Consider the following 14,221-nt stretch of genomic DNA (forward strand, 5'->3'; position numbering starts at 1 on the left):
TAACAAATATTAATACAAGATAAATACAAACTGTTTTATTTTTTTTTATTTTTTTTTAAAGATTTTATTTATTTATTCATGACAGTCACACAGAGAGAGAGAGAGGCAGAGACACAGGCAGAGGGAGAAGCAGGCTCCATGCACCGGGAGCCCGACGTGGGATTCGATCCCGGGTCTCCAGGATCGCGCCCTGGGCCAAAGGCAGGCGCCAAACCGCTGCGCCACCCAGGGATCCCAATACAAACTGTTTTAAAAGGTACTGTGGAATACAATGACTTGTGATAACAGCAATAATTTTCTGCGTCAATTTCTCTTTCTGTTCACTGTTCACCAACATTATTATACATGGTGTGTGAGGAGAGGGTTCCTGAGAACTTTTTACTGTTTTCTGTTTATATGCATAAATATATTAAAGCAAAAAAAAAAAAAAAAAAAAAACAAAAGAAAGAAAAAGACAAGAAAACCTGTACCATGTTATAAGAGTGGACAGAAAGATGGAATTGATAAAGAATCCCTTCTGCAGCATTTGGAAAGTTGTTAGCTCTGCAGATAGAGACAGAAAATGGAGTCCTGACTTCAGATAAAAATCTCAAATATGAGGATATGGGTTACGAGAGTGGTAGAGTCCAACTAAACAACAAGAACCAAAGTTAAGAGCAATGAAATGTTGGATCCTTGCTGAGGAGAGGTATAGAGTAATTGTGTGTGATGAAAACGTACTATACAAATCAATTCAGAAAGAAAAAAAAAATAATAGGGTACTATAGCTTAGAGCTGAGAGACCTCCAGAAGGTTATCAAAATTCCAAATCAGGCATAAGAGCATACAGCCTATTGAATTCTAAAGCCCAGCACCCTGGAGGGTCTACCAGAGCCTAGGGGCATGCTGCCCCCCTCCTTGGGAGGGACTAGGGTTTAATGGCTGCCCTCACTTCCTGGATTTTAGATTTTGAGCCAACAGAAACCCAGACACCAACCAGCCTCAATGCACCCAGAACAAGCTTCTGACAGCTCCCCAAGGGACTGATACCACCAATAGTGTCTTGTGATTGTTTGCCACTTACCCAAATTCCCACAATTGTTTCCTCTAAGACATGTGCCCTCTAGAACCTATAATCTAGAGTCAATAAATTCTAGAGCCACAGTCTATTTCATGGAATGTTTCTCTTACTTTCTGTTCTCAACTGAAACCTAGCTCTTTCTGAGGAAAAGGACTCTCCTGTATCCCTCAGGTGGAGCTTCCCCAGACAATTCCCACACATCCACTGATCCTCACACAACAGAAGCCAAATGAGCCACCGCATCAAAACCCAATGCTATCTCTAGTCAAGGACTCCACTCACATTGCAAACCTCTTTTGAGACTTCTGCCATTAAGTCTCAAACACGTTCTCTGCTGCCATCCAGCAGTATCCCACCGGCTCACCCCTCACCAAGTAACTCTAGGCAACAGTCTTTCTCCCCATGCAAACCGTGCCACTGTCTTAGGGGTGTCTACTACTTATTTAGTATCCTGGTCTCTCAGTTTCTCAGCTTCCCTCATTTCCTGCAAACTTGGCCTCTGCTTGATGTGACACACCCAGTCCCATAGCCAGAGCCTAGATGTCATCATCTCTGAGCTCACCAACTGCCCTCTTTCTGGCTTGTTCACATAGGTATCCTTCCAGACTTATGCAATTGAATCAGCCCTTCATTCTTTAACCAGTTCTCATATATGTAAACACCTTCACCTTTACTTCCTTCAATAAATCCATCATCTTGATCCTTCACTTCAACTTCCTTGCCAATCCCCTCCACAACTGTCACAGTAGCCTACAAAAACCTCGAAGCCTGGTAAGTATGTTAGCTTGATTTTTTTGTAACTATTCCCAGGTGGCTGAACAGTGGTAGAAGAAAAATAACAGAACCCTGTAGATTCATGGCACCTTAAACTCAGGATCTTATACTTCAGCTAGACTCTAGACTCTGCTTGGCAATCCTTATAATACCCTATTCAGGTGTCTCTCCTACATTCTGCAACATGCACTTAAAAGTCCTCCCTATTCTCTTTAAGCCTCTTATCCACACACCTCCCCTTCACAAAGGGCCTCAGTCTCTTAGCTTCACAATGAGAAGAAAAGCTTTCATGGAACTCCCTGGGCTTCCTAGAGCCAAATCTACTATCTCACTGCTACCAATAGGCATTCTTCCATCCTTCTTTCCTGACTTATCTAAGACCAATCCAGATCCTATATCCTGGATTCCATCCCTTTCTGCTTCTCAGGTACTCTTCTCCTTTATCATCCACCCCTTCTTCTTCACTATAACCAAGAGCAATGAAAGCCCTCTCCGATCCTGTTCTCCTTGCAGCTACTGTCCTCACTCTCCCCTCCCGCTCTGCCTGCACTTCCCCTTTCCATCCCCTTCCATTCCCGTTAGCCTCCTACCACCCAGGGCAGAAAAGGTTCATCTCCCACCATGTCATTCAAATGGTCCTCAAGTTTAAATCTGCCAACACTGTCACCAAATCCCAGGGGCACTTTCCAGCTGCCACAGCACTGGAAAGCATTGGACAACACAGCTCACATGCCTTCCAGGCTGCCACAGCCCTGCACCTCTCCCCGTTCCAGCACTTCTCTCAGGATCTTTGGAAGTTCCACTGTCCGATTAGTCCTTCATTACTGGTATCTCCAATAATGTATCTCTCCTGGCCTTTTTCCACTGCTTTCACTGTTCATGTACTACTGACTTCAAAATCCACATTCCCCTTTGCAGCTGCTTACTAGACACCTCCATTTGGATGACACAAAATAGCTTGTGCTCAAAAAGAGCAAAGCTGAGCTCACCAGTCATTTTATATGTACACTGTTGACCCCTGAACAACATGAGTTTTGAACTGTATGGGTCCACTTACATACAGATGTTAGTCGATAAACATTTTAAATGTATTTTTCTTAGGATTTTCTTAACATTTTCTTTTCTCTAGCTTACTTTATTATAAGGATACAATATATAACATATATAACATACAATATATGTTCATTGATTATTATCAGTAAAGCTTCTAGTCAACAGTAGGCTATTAACAGTTACGTTTTGGGGGAGTCAAAAGTTATATGCGGATTTTTTTTTTTTTTTTTTTTTTTTTTTTTTACTCTGCAGAAAAGTTGGTGCTTCTTCACCCTGTGTTGTTCAAGGGTCAACTGTACATACTCACTAAAGCTAGTTCTTCTCCCCCTTTTTTTTCCCCTCAACAAACTGCCATTATTCCCCTCGTTCTCAAGTCAAAAATAAGCAAAACTCTTGCCACTTCTCTCCTTTTTAACCCCCACATTCAGTTAGTCCTATTGATTCTACTTCCTAACTGCTTATTATACCTACTTGTTGCCATTCCCATTGCTTCTACTCCCAGCTAACCCATGATGGTCTCCTCTAAGTTACTGTATCAGATTCTGAACTGGTCTCCTCACATCTAGGATTTCCAAGTAAGATTCTGGACCAAGAAATGGGAATTCCCAAAATCCTATGTTAAAATACTTCATTCTTTATACTCTTTACTACTTACCATGGATATCCAAAAATTTTGTTCAACAAATAAGAAATGTCAAATTGAGGAATATTTACAAAGAACTGTACCCTACAAAGAATGTTGTAACACTGGGAAACACCAGCAGATATTATGGATAACATTTAAGTAGCTTCACATCGAGAATTTCCAACAAGGTGACAGGACACCACCACAGAATCATATGTAGACACGGCCAGCATAAGTTCTTATTTCGAAAGAAGACACTGTTGTAGCCTTAACTACCTCTATTTTGACCTCAGTCTGTACTTTTTAACTCAGGCAAAAGACCTGGCAGGCAAAGCATCCTGTAATGGGAACCAAGCTAGCCCCTCAAAAAGAGGGACTGTCCTAATATTGACAACACATGATGGATCCCAAGACAATGATTCAACTGTCCTTTACTCTTTATTGCCCAGCTGTACCTACTCACCAACCTTTGTTCTACATTTTCCTTATATAAATCTAGAAGTGCTTTCAGCACTTTGAAAACACTAGCCCACTGTCTTCTGGTGTTGGCCTCATTGAAATAAATTCCCTGCTTGTTTCACCACCACTCACCTCTCCATCTTTGGATTTTGTCAGTGGTGAGTGCTTGAACCTGGTCTGTTTGGGACCCCCAGAGCCATGTGCTATTGCACTTTTGGACCTGGGTTACAATTTTGCTTCCAAAACGTATTTCTTAGCAGATTATCAGAGAGGGCAGCCCCAGTGGCTCAGCGGTTTAGGGCCGCCTTCGGCCCAGGGTGTGATCCTGGGGACCCGGTATCAAGTCCCAGTCAGGCTGCTCCCTGCATGGAGCCTGCCTCTCCCTCTGCCTGTGTCTCTGCCTCTCTCTGTGTGTCTCTCATGAATAAATAAATAAAATCTTAAAAAAAAAAAAAAAAAAAAGATTATCAGAGCAAGTAGGTAATTCTAACAGGATATTGGTAGGCCAGCAACCAGGAAAGTCAGAGTCCTGTCCTGGCAGTACTCCATAGAAGCTGGATCAAACCAGACAAGCCCAAGATGGCAGGTGCCTCAACGGGAAACCCAAGGTCAAAAAAGGAAGAAAAGGCACAAAACTAAACATTAATATTTGCAAAAAAACAGGACCAAGAACACACACTTATAGCAACAACTACCTGCAAAACAGATTAGATCCTTCTTTGTACCCTGATCCTACAAATACTGGCCTTTACCTTCAACTGCAGGTCAGTGCTTCCTTCTCTTACTTTCAACTTGACAGCAGTAATTCCTTCCAACAAATAATGTCTCTATGTTGATTGTTAAGCTTTAATTTTTAAGGAATTATAGTACATTTCACCATTTTCTCAATTTCTCAGGGTTTGGAAAAACAAATCAGTAGAAAAGAAATCCTAGAAATGCCTGGCATAGGTGATCCTCATGAGGAAACACTGCTCACATCCAGTCCCACCTTTCCCTATTCACTTCTTCTGGTGAACTGCACATCATCTGGTGTCATTCCTTTATGTAAATCCTTTAAACTGCCCTAAGACAAAGTCTGACTGCCAGGTATAACAATAAAATTCTGAAAAAGCATTCACATTTGTTTCAATTTTACATTTCCAAGAAGGTGATTCCCACCAGTTAACCCAAAATAACCACAGGTGAGGGTGGGAAGGGTAGATAATAAAGGGTTATTAGGATTTTCAAATGCCGGGAATAATTTTAGCCTTCAAAATAGCATCCCCAGATAAAGATTAAGAACTGGTCTTTGCTGGGATCCCTGGGTGGCGCAGCGGTTTGGTGCCTGCCTTTGGCCCAGGGCACGATCCTGGAGACCCGGGATCAAATCCCACATCAGGCTCCCGGTGCATGGAGCCTGCTTCTCCCTCTGCCTATGTCTCTGCCTCTCTCTCTCTTTGTGTGACTATCATAAATAAATAAATAATCTAAAAAACCAAAAGAACTGGTCTTTGTTGAAGGACCAAGAGGATTTTTAGAATTCCTTTAGCATACCAAAAACCAACTCATGCTTTCTGGAAAACTCAGATTATCATTTCCTCCCTGCTGCAAAGATAATACTCCTTCCCCACTGTGGGTAAGCCAGAAGGTTTGTCACTTTAGGATAGGAGAAAAATGTGACACAGCAGAATAAAATATGCATCTGGGACAGAGGCCTGGGGGAGAGAGAGAGACATAAATGCAGAGACATGGTGCCATGAGCCCAGAGAGGGAGATAAACTGTAGGAACACCAAGAACAGGCAAGTGGCATCCGGGTGATAGGAAAAGATTGCCTAGCAGCCACTAGCCCCCACCTGCAAAGTGGCCACAAAGTAACAGCCAAGAAGCACCACTTGTATGACAAACAGAGACACCAGTTTGACTTTGTCCCCAAGTTCAGCTACATATACTTAAAGAGCACTAGGAAGAAAAGGGTCACTGAGGAACCAAAGGCTATAGATACACACAAGGCTCATCTTTACATTTAAATGCCACCTAAGGGGAGATGGGGCAAGAAGAGTTGAGAGGCTCTGGAAGACCAATCGTTTATCAAAAAGCAATTGAGCTTGAGGACTAACATTTAGTTCTCCATACTCCAAGAAGGAAAACGTGCATGTTGAAATATCAGAGCCATTTTAGAAGATAAATTCTATTTCTCTGCACACATGAGTGTAATATGTACAACCTGCCACACAGAGTGCGTTAATATTTAGCTGCTACTTACCTACCCAACCTTATCCCTCAACCCCTCCTGCCTCCAGGCCCTTGCCACCTAGGCTGCCTCTCACCTTGGACTTTGACACATGCTGTATCTCCTTTGAACATTTTCTATTTTCACTTGATTAAGCCCTATACACTCTTCATAGATCACCTTAGAATTATTTCCTCCAAGAAGCAAATTCTTCTAGTTCCAGTTTCATACTTCGCCCATGGGATTTCATGACACACTGGAATTCCATATTCTGGTATATACTGTATAGTATAGACTAGTCTGATCTATTAATCTACAACACTAATCTCAGTGAGGTCAGAGATACTACCTACCACCACCTATAAGGTACTTCACAGGACCCTGGGCGTATAGTCAACATTCAAACCTGCTGCTTTAACTACCATATCCTATCATAGCATGCATCTTGTAGGCTCAGGATCACTCTCGTAGCTGCTAAAATTGTCACAGACACTAAATGTTAAGACTAGATTTCAATTTCCCTGATTTAGGGAGACCTTTTACTGACTCTTATGAAGATTCTTTCTAGATAGAGATGGGTATTTCTAGCAAGATCAAAATATTGTGCTAAATAAATGACAGAACCATGCATACTCACAAAGAAAGCTAAAAAATCCACTCAAAGCTTACCTTTGCAATTAATGTCAGCAATTACTTCATTCCTTTCCATAGTTTCTAATAACTGTCTAACTTCTTCAGCGTTGCCGTTTCTGGCATGATGGAGAAGCTGCTGTTCTGCTTCAGTGTTCATTTCTAGGTTTAAAAATAATATTGCTATTATCTATTAACATAATTAGCATTTAGACACTATCTGCTAATACAGAAAGGGAAAAAAATCATCTTCATTTTGCAGCTAATGAAATGACTAAACAAATCAGCTGCAAGGCCAGAACGTGACCTTAAGATTCCTTTCCCCTTTTTATTATTACTGAAAAAATGTACTAGACGTTTGGGCAAATTTCTTAATCTCTCAAAATCCTCAGTTTCTTCATCTGCAAAATAACCTCATGAACTGTTGTTAACACTGTATGACAGAATCCTTTATAGATACATGATTTTTTGTAAATAGTTATTACAATAACTAGACAAAGTTAAAACATGGTCATTACTATAAAGATATCATAAGGCTGAAATATAAATTAACACATTCAAAAACTGTGCAAAATATCCTGGGGGGGGGAAAAAAAACCTAAATTACAGGTAAAGATCTAGGAGTGGCCATATTTACAATTCCTTTGTTTTCTCTCCTATTTTTCCAAGCCTCAAACCAAATATAGAGGACTGTAACCAATTTAAAGCATTTGTCATAATGATATCAAGCACAAGTCACAGAATATAAATTTCCTTCTAATAAATGCAAATCAATTTTTTCTGACTACAACATTAGCAGAAGTAAAAAGATTATATATCTGAAACTAATGTGACATTACATGTCAACAATACCTCAATTTAAAAAAAAAAAAAAAAAAAAGGTTAAACATGCCCAATGCTGTCCTGGACAGAAAATATGCACTGCAATAAACTGCTAATATGAATATAAATCCATACAATCTTTCCTATGTCACAGGGGGAGAGGCTCCAATTTGTCAGTATCGAGTACATTTCAAAATATGCATACACCTGGGGAGGATTCTACTAAGCTGGCAGAGTATGAAACACAGGAACCTGTTCCCCTACCTAGACAGTAGCTGCAACTGGCAGAATATGCCCAACGCAACTATTCTGGAACCCTAGGATCTTCTCAAGGGTTACCACCGCCAAGATTAGAAGGTAAACTGTAGTTAATTTATGCCAGTGTCAACTCTTAGCAAGCCAGCAGCTATCCATCTCTCTTTACGTGTGTTCCTGAAACAGCCTGTAAGAGCCAGAGTGAACACAAAGACCCCTGCACTCCAAATATTGGAGATCTGGGCTCAGATCACTGCTACTTCTGATCACAGAGATGCAGACAGAAGCCAGCAGTCACTGCTGTTGCACCATCTCTCACTGCTGCAATCCCCTCCAGTGGGCTAAGCTTGCAGGGGACTTAAAGGGCCAGCACTCTTGTTTATCCCTTCATTTTTGTTTCTACTCTTTTAAAAGCCAGACACTAAAGACCAGCACATCAAAAAACAACTGCATGTATGAAGTGAATTAGAACATGACTCCTCATGATCACCAAAAGGCTCAGAAAAGACATGAGAAGACCCTGAATTTACAGTTCGGGCTAACCTAATCCTCAGCACAGAAAACAGCCCACAACAATCTCAAACCACAATGACAAATTAGAAAACCTCGGGGATAGAGGAGAATTTGCTATCAAGGGTTACTACATTATTAGATTCAAAGTCCAATTTTCAACAATGAAGAAAGTTACAAGGCATACAAAGAAACGGGAAAGTAGGGCCCATTCAAAGGGAAAAACTCATCAATAGAAACTGTCCCTGAAGAAGATTTGATGGCAAATATACTAGACACAGATGTCAAAAAGACATATGAAGATCTAAGGAGATGGAGAGAGTCAAGAAAATGTATAAATGAGAGGAAAACACAAATAAAGAGAAAATCGACTTAGGAAACAAAGAAATTCTTGACCTGAAAAGTATAATAACAAATGAAAAATTCACTTGAGGGATTCAAAGGCAGATTTTAGCAGGCAGAAAACTCAGTGACCTTGAAAGGGCAATGTAGACCACGGAGTCTGAGAAACAAACAGAAAGAAAAAAAGACTGAGATCTGAACAGGGCTTAAGGGACCTGTAGGACACCAACACACACATCAACATGTATCATGAAAGTCCCAGTACAGGGAGAACAAGGGGTAGAATACTTGGAGAAATAATAGCTAAATGCTTCCCAAATTTGATAAAAGACATGAACACAAACATCTGAGAAAGTCAATGAATTCCAAGTAAGGGGAACTCAAAGAGATATACACTATATAATCTAATTTTCAAGAGAGACAATCTTGACAGCAGCATGAGAGAAGCTGAATCATCACATACAAGGGTAAGATGACAGCAGATTTCTCATCAGAAGTTTTGGAGGACAGAGGGCAGTCAGCAAATATATTCAAAGTACAAAAAGAAAACTGTCAGCCATGAATCAATATTTAACAAAAAAACTACTTTTCAAAAGTGAGAGGAAAATTAAGACCTTCCCAGAAAAACAAAAAGGTGGGGGACTTCATTACCACTAGACCTGCCTTTCAAGTAATGCTCAATAGAATCCTGCAAAGTAAAATAAAAGCACACTAGACAGTAACCCATAGCCACATAAAGAAATAAACATCTTGATAAAGGTAAATACATGTTCAAATAACAACTAGTGTTATTTTTTTTAAAGATTTTATTTTTATTTATTTATCATGAGAGACACAGAGAGAGGCAGAGATACAGGCAGAGGGAGAAGCAGCCTCCATGCAGGAAGCCCGATACAGGACTCGATCCTGGGATTCCAGCATCACACCCTGGGCCGAAGGCAGGTGCTAAACCACTGAGCCACCCAGGGATTCCCCCAGCTAGTGTTATTATAATAATGCTTTATAGCTGTACTTTTTATTTTCTACATGATTTATGAGTAGCACAAAGAAAAAATGCTGTTTCAAAAGCTAGTATTATTAGAATTTTAGTTTATAACTCCAAATCTTGTTTTCTATGTAATTTAAGAGACTAATGCATTAGTTTATGTTTTGGGAATACGGTGTATAAAAATGTATTTTTGTAACATCAGTAACCAAAAGGGGTGGGAACAGCATAAAGGAGCAAGGTTTTTGTATGTGTTTTAAGTTAAGCTAATATACATTCAAATTAGTGCTATAACTTTAGGACATTAAATGTAATCCCCATGATCACCCCCCCAAATAACTCTCAAATTTAAAGAAAATAATTTAAATAATTCAGTACAAAATGAATCAGCTAAATACAAAAGGTAATAATGTAGTAAATGAGGGACAAAAGAAGCTATAAGGCAACAGAAAATAGCAAAACGACAGAAGTTCCTCCTTATCAGTAATTATTTTAAATGTAAATGGATTAAACTCTCCAATCAAGAGAGACATGGGCAGAATGGATAAAAACACATGATCCAATCATATGCTGTCTACAGGAGATTCACTTTAGATCCAAAGACAGAAATCGATTGAATGTTAAAGGATGGAAAAAGATAATCCTTGCAAACAGTAATCAAGAGAGGAGTGACTATACTAATGTCAGATACAATAAATTCAAAATCAAAGGTACAAGGGACAAAAAAATATTTTAATAGAAGATTTACTACAGCAATAAGCAATCAATTGCAAACACCCAATGACAGATCAAAATATAAGAAACAAAAGCTGACAGAACTTAAATATCTTTAAAGACAGAAGGAAAAAAAAATAAAGACAGAAGGAAACAGAGGACCTAACACAATAAACCAACTAGATCAAGCAGAAATATACAAAACATTCTGACAACAGCATATACATTTCTCTCAAGTGAGTATGAAACATTTTCCAGAATAGACCATATGTTATGCTAGAGATTAAGTCTCAACAGAGATGATGTTGGGAATTACTGAAGGAAAAGTGGACAATTCACAACATGGTGGAAACTAAACATATTTTAATGCCAACAGATTAAAAAATAAATCACAAAGGAAACTAGACAATATTTAGATGTGAAGGAAAATGAAAATACAATGTACCAACGCATGGGACACAACTAAGAGGGGAAACGTGTAGCCAAAAATGCTTACGTTGAAAAACAAGACCTCAAAACAACCACTTAACTTTGCAAATTAAGAAACTAGAAAAAAAAAATTAGACCCAAAGATATTAGAAATAAAGATTAGAACAGAAAGCAACAAAATAGAGAATAGAAAGGGGGGGAATTAATGAAACCAAAAGTTGGCTCTTCAGAATCATCAACAAAATTGACAAACCTTTAGCTGGACTAAAGAAAAAAAGAGAAAAATCAAATTACTAAAATCAGAAATAATTGGGACATTATTGCCAATCCTACAGAAATAAAAAGCATAAGAGTACTGTGAATAATTATACACCAACAAACTGAATAACCTAGATGAAATGGACATATTCCTAGAAACACAAAACCTACCAAAACCAAATCATGAAGAAATGGAAAACCTGAATAGATACATAACCAGTAAAAAGACTGAATCAGTAATCAAAAATTTCTCAAAGAAGATCTCCCTGAACTTGACTGCTTCACTGGAGCATGATACTAATCTTATTCAAATTTTTCCAAAAACTTCAAGAGTAAAAAACACTTTGTAATTTATCCAAGAAGCCACCATTACACTAATACCAAAGGGAGACAAAAACACTACAAGAAAACTACAGACTGCTATCCCTTATGAACACTGATGGAAAAATTCTCAGTGAAATGCTAGCAAACTGAATTCCACAGCAATATTAAAAGGAATATACACCACGACTAAGTGGGATTTATCCCTGAAATGCAAGGATTGTTCAACATATGAACTCTGATCAATGTAATACACTGCATTAACAGAATAAGAAGAAAAAAACAAACAAACACATAATCCCCTCAATTGATGCAGAAAACACATTTGACAAAATTCAACACCTTTCATGATTTTAAAAAAAACAACTCAAAGAACTAGAAATAAAAATCTATTTTAACATAATAAAAGCCATATATGAAAAACCCACAGCAAACATCATACTCAAAGGTGAAAGAATTTCCTCTAAAATCAGAACAAGGAAATGATGCCCACTTTCACCAGTTTTAGTCAACATAATACTGGGCATTCTAGTCAGATAATTTAGACAAGAAATAAAAAGCATCCAAATTGGAAAAGTAGTAAAATGATCTGTTTGCTGAGGATAATTACAGAAAACCCCATAATAAAAACAGCTCTTAGAAATAAGTTTAGGAAAGTGTGAAGATACAAGATTCTCAGGATACAAAATCAGTTGCATTTCTATACACCAATAAATAATCTGAAAAGGAAATTACAAAAATAATTTAATTTATAATATCAAAAAAGAATGAAATACCTAAGAATTCACCAAAAAAAAAAAATAAATAAAATACTTCAGTAAACACAGCAAAATATTGCTGAGAAAAATGAAAGACATACATAAACAGAAACACAGGGATACCTGGGTTGGCTCAGCAGTTGAGCATCTGCCTTCAGCTCAGGGCATGATGCCAAAGTCCCAAGATCCAGTCCCACATGGGGCTCCCCGCATAGAACCTGCTTCTCCCTCTGCCTATGTCTCTGCCTCTCCCTCCCTCTGTCTCTCTCATGAATAAACTTTTTAAAAAATCTTTATAAATGGAAACACATCCCATATTTATGAATTGGAAAACTTATTAAAATATCAATCCTATGCAAAGAAATCTAGACATTCAATCAATGCCTAACAAAATCCTAGTAATGTTTTTTGCAGAAACTGAAAAACCCATCCTAAAATTCATGTGAAATTTCAAGTAACTCTAAATAGCCAAAACAATTTTGGAGAAGGAGAGCAGTGCTGGATAACTCCTATTTCCTCATTTCAAAACATGTAATAAAGCTACCATAATCAAATACTGTGGTACTGGGATAAAGATAGACATTTTGAACAATGGAGTAGAATAGGGAAGCCAGAAATATGGTTAAATGATTTTTTTTTTTAAGAAGAGTGCCAAAATGATTCAATGAGAAAAGTACAGTCTTATCAACACATGGTGCTGGGGAAACTGAAAATACATGTGGGAAAGAATTCGGTTGAGCCTTTACCTAATGTCATATTCAAAAACTAACTCAAATTGGATCAAAGATCTAAATATAAGATATAAAACAATAAAAAGAAAACATAGGGCAAAAGCTTCATAACAGCGATTTTGGTAATGATTTCTTGGACAGAACAACAAGGGCATGGGTAACAAGAAAAATAGAAAATAGATGAAGTGGACACCATGAAAATTTTAAAATTCAGTGCATCAAAAGACACTATCAGAGTTAAAAGGCAAGTCACAAAATGAGAAAAATATTTCCAAATCACATCTGATAAGGGATTAATATCCAAAATACACAGAATTTCTAAAACTCAAAACACAATTCAAAAATAAAGTACTCGAATAGACATTTCTCCAAAGAAAATACGCAAATGGCAAGGGTGCACCTGGGTGGGTCAGCTGGTTAAGTGTCTGACTTCAGCTCAAGTCATCATCAAGGTCCTGTAATAGAGCCCTATGTTGGACTCCCCACTCAGGGGAGTCTGCTTCTCCCTCTCCCTTCCCCAACTTGTGCTGTCTTTCAAATAAATAAAATCTTTTAAAAAAATCTGCAAATGGCCAATAAGGACATGAAAAGATGTTTCACATCACTGATTAGGAAAATCCAAATCAAAACTACAATGAGAGGGTGACAGAACATAAGAGACTCCTAACTCTGGAAAATGAACAAGGGGTAGTGGAAGGGGAGGTGGGCAGGGGGATGGGGTGACTGGATGACTGGCACTGAGGGGGCACTTGATGGGTGTTATACTATATGTTGGCAAATCGAACTCCAATAAAAAAAATATACAAAAAAAAAAAAAAACTACGAGATGCCACCTCACATCCATTAAGAAGGGTACAATGAAAAACAAAATCACAGAAAACAAAGACTGTCAAGGAGGCAGAAAAATTAGAATCCTGTGCACTGTTGGCAGGAATGTAAAATGGTACTGCCACTGTGTAAAACAAATTAGCGATTTCTTAAACAATTAAAAATAAAATTACCTGGGCAGCCCTCTGTGTCTCTCATGAAAAAATAAATCTTTTAAAAAATTAAAAATTAAAAATTAAATAAAATAAAATAACCCTATGATCTGGCAATTCTACTTTTGGGTATATACCCAAAGGCACTGAAAGGTAGGTCTTAAAGAGGTATTTGTACATCAATGTTCACGGTATTTGTACTTCATTATTCACAGTATCTAAAACATGGAAGCAACACAAGTATCCACCAGCAGATGAATAGTTAATCACAATATGGTATATACATACAATGGAATATTTTTCAA

At 38.2% G+C, this 14,221-nt stretch overlaps 1 protein-coding gene across 3 annotated transcripts in view; it reads right to left on the bottom strand.

The window, feature by feature from the left end:
• OSBPL1A (oxysterol binding protein like 1A) overlaps positions 1-14,221 on the bottom strand; it is a 227,771-nt gene that overhangs the window by 200,798 nt on the left and 12,752 nt on the right. For all 3 annotated transcript variants that reach the window (XM_077900285.1, XM_077900283.1, XM_077900284.1), the window contains exon 2: positions 6,851-6,973. In XM_077900285.1, coding sequence (XP_077756411.1) covers positions 6,851-6,971 — 121 coding nt within the window. In that variant the 5' untranslated portion in view covers positions 6,972-6,973. The remainder of the gene's footprint in view (positions 1-6,850; positions 6,974-14,221) is intronic.

Source organism: Canis aureus, chromosome 6 (genome assembly GCF_053574225.1).
Source record: "Canis aureus isolate CA01 chromosome 6, VMU_Caureus_v.1.0, whole genome shotgun sequence".
Lineage (NCBI taxonomy): Eukaryota > Metazoa > Chordata > Mammalia > Carnivora > Canidae > Canis > Canis aureus.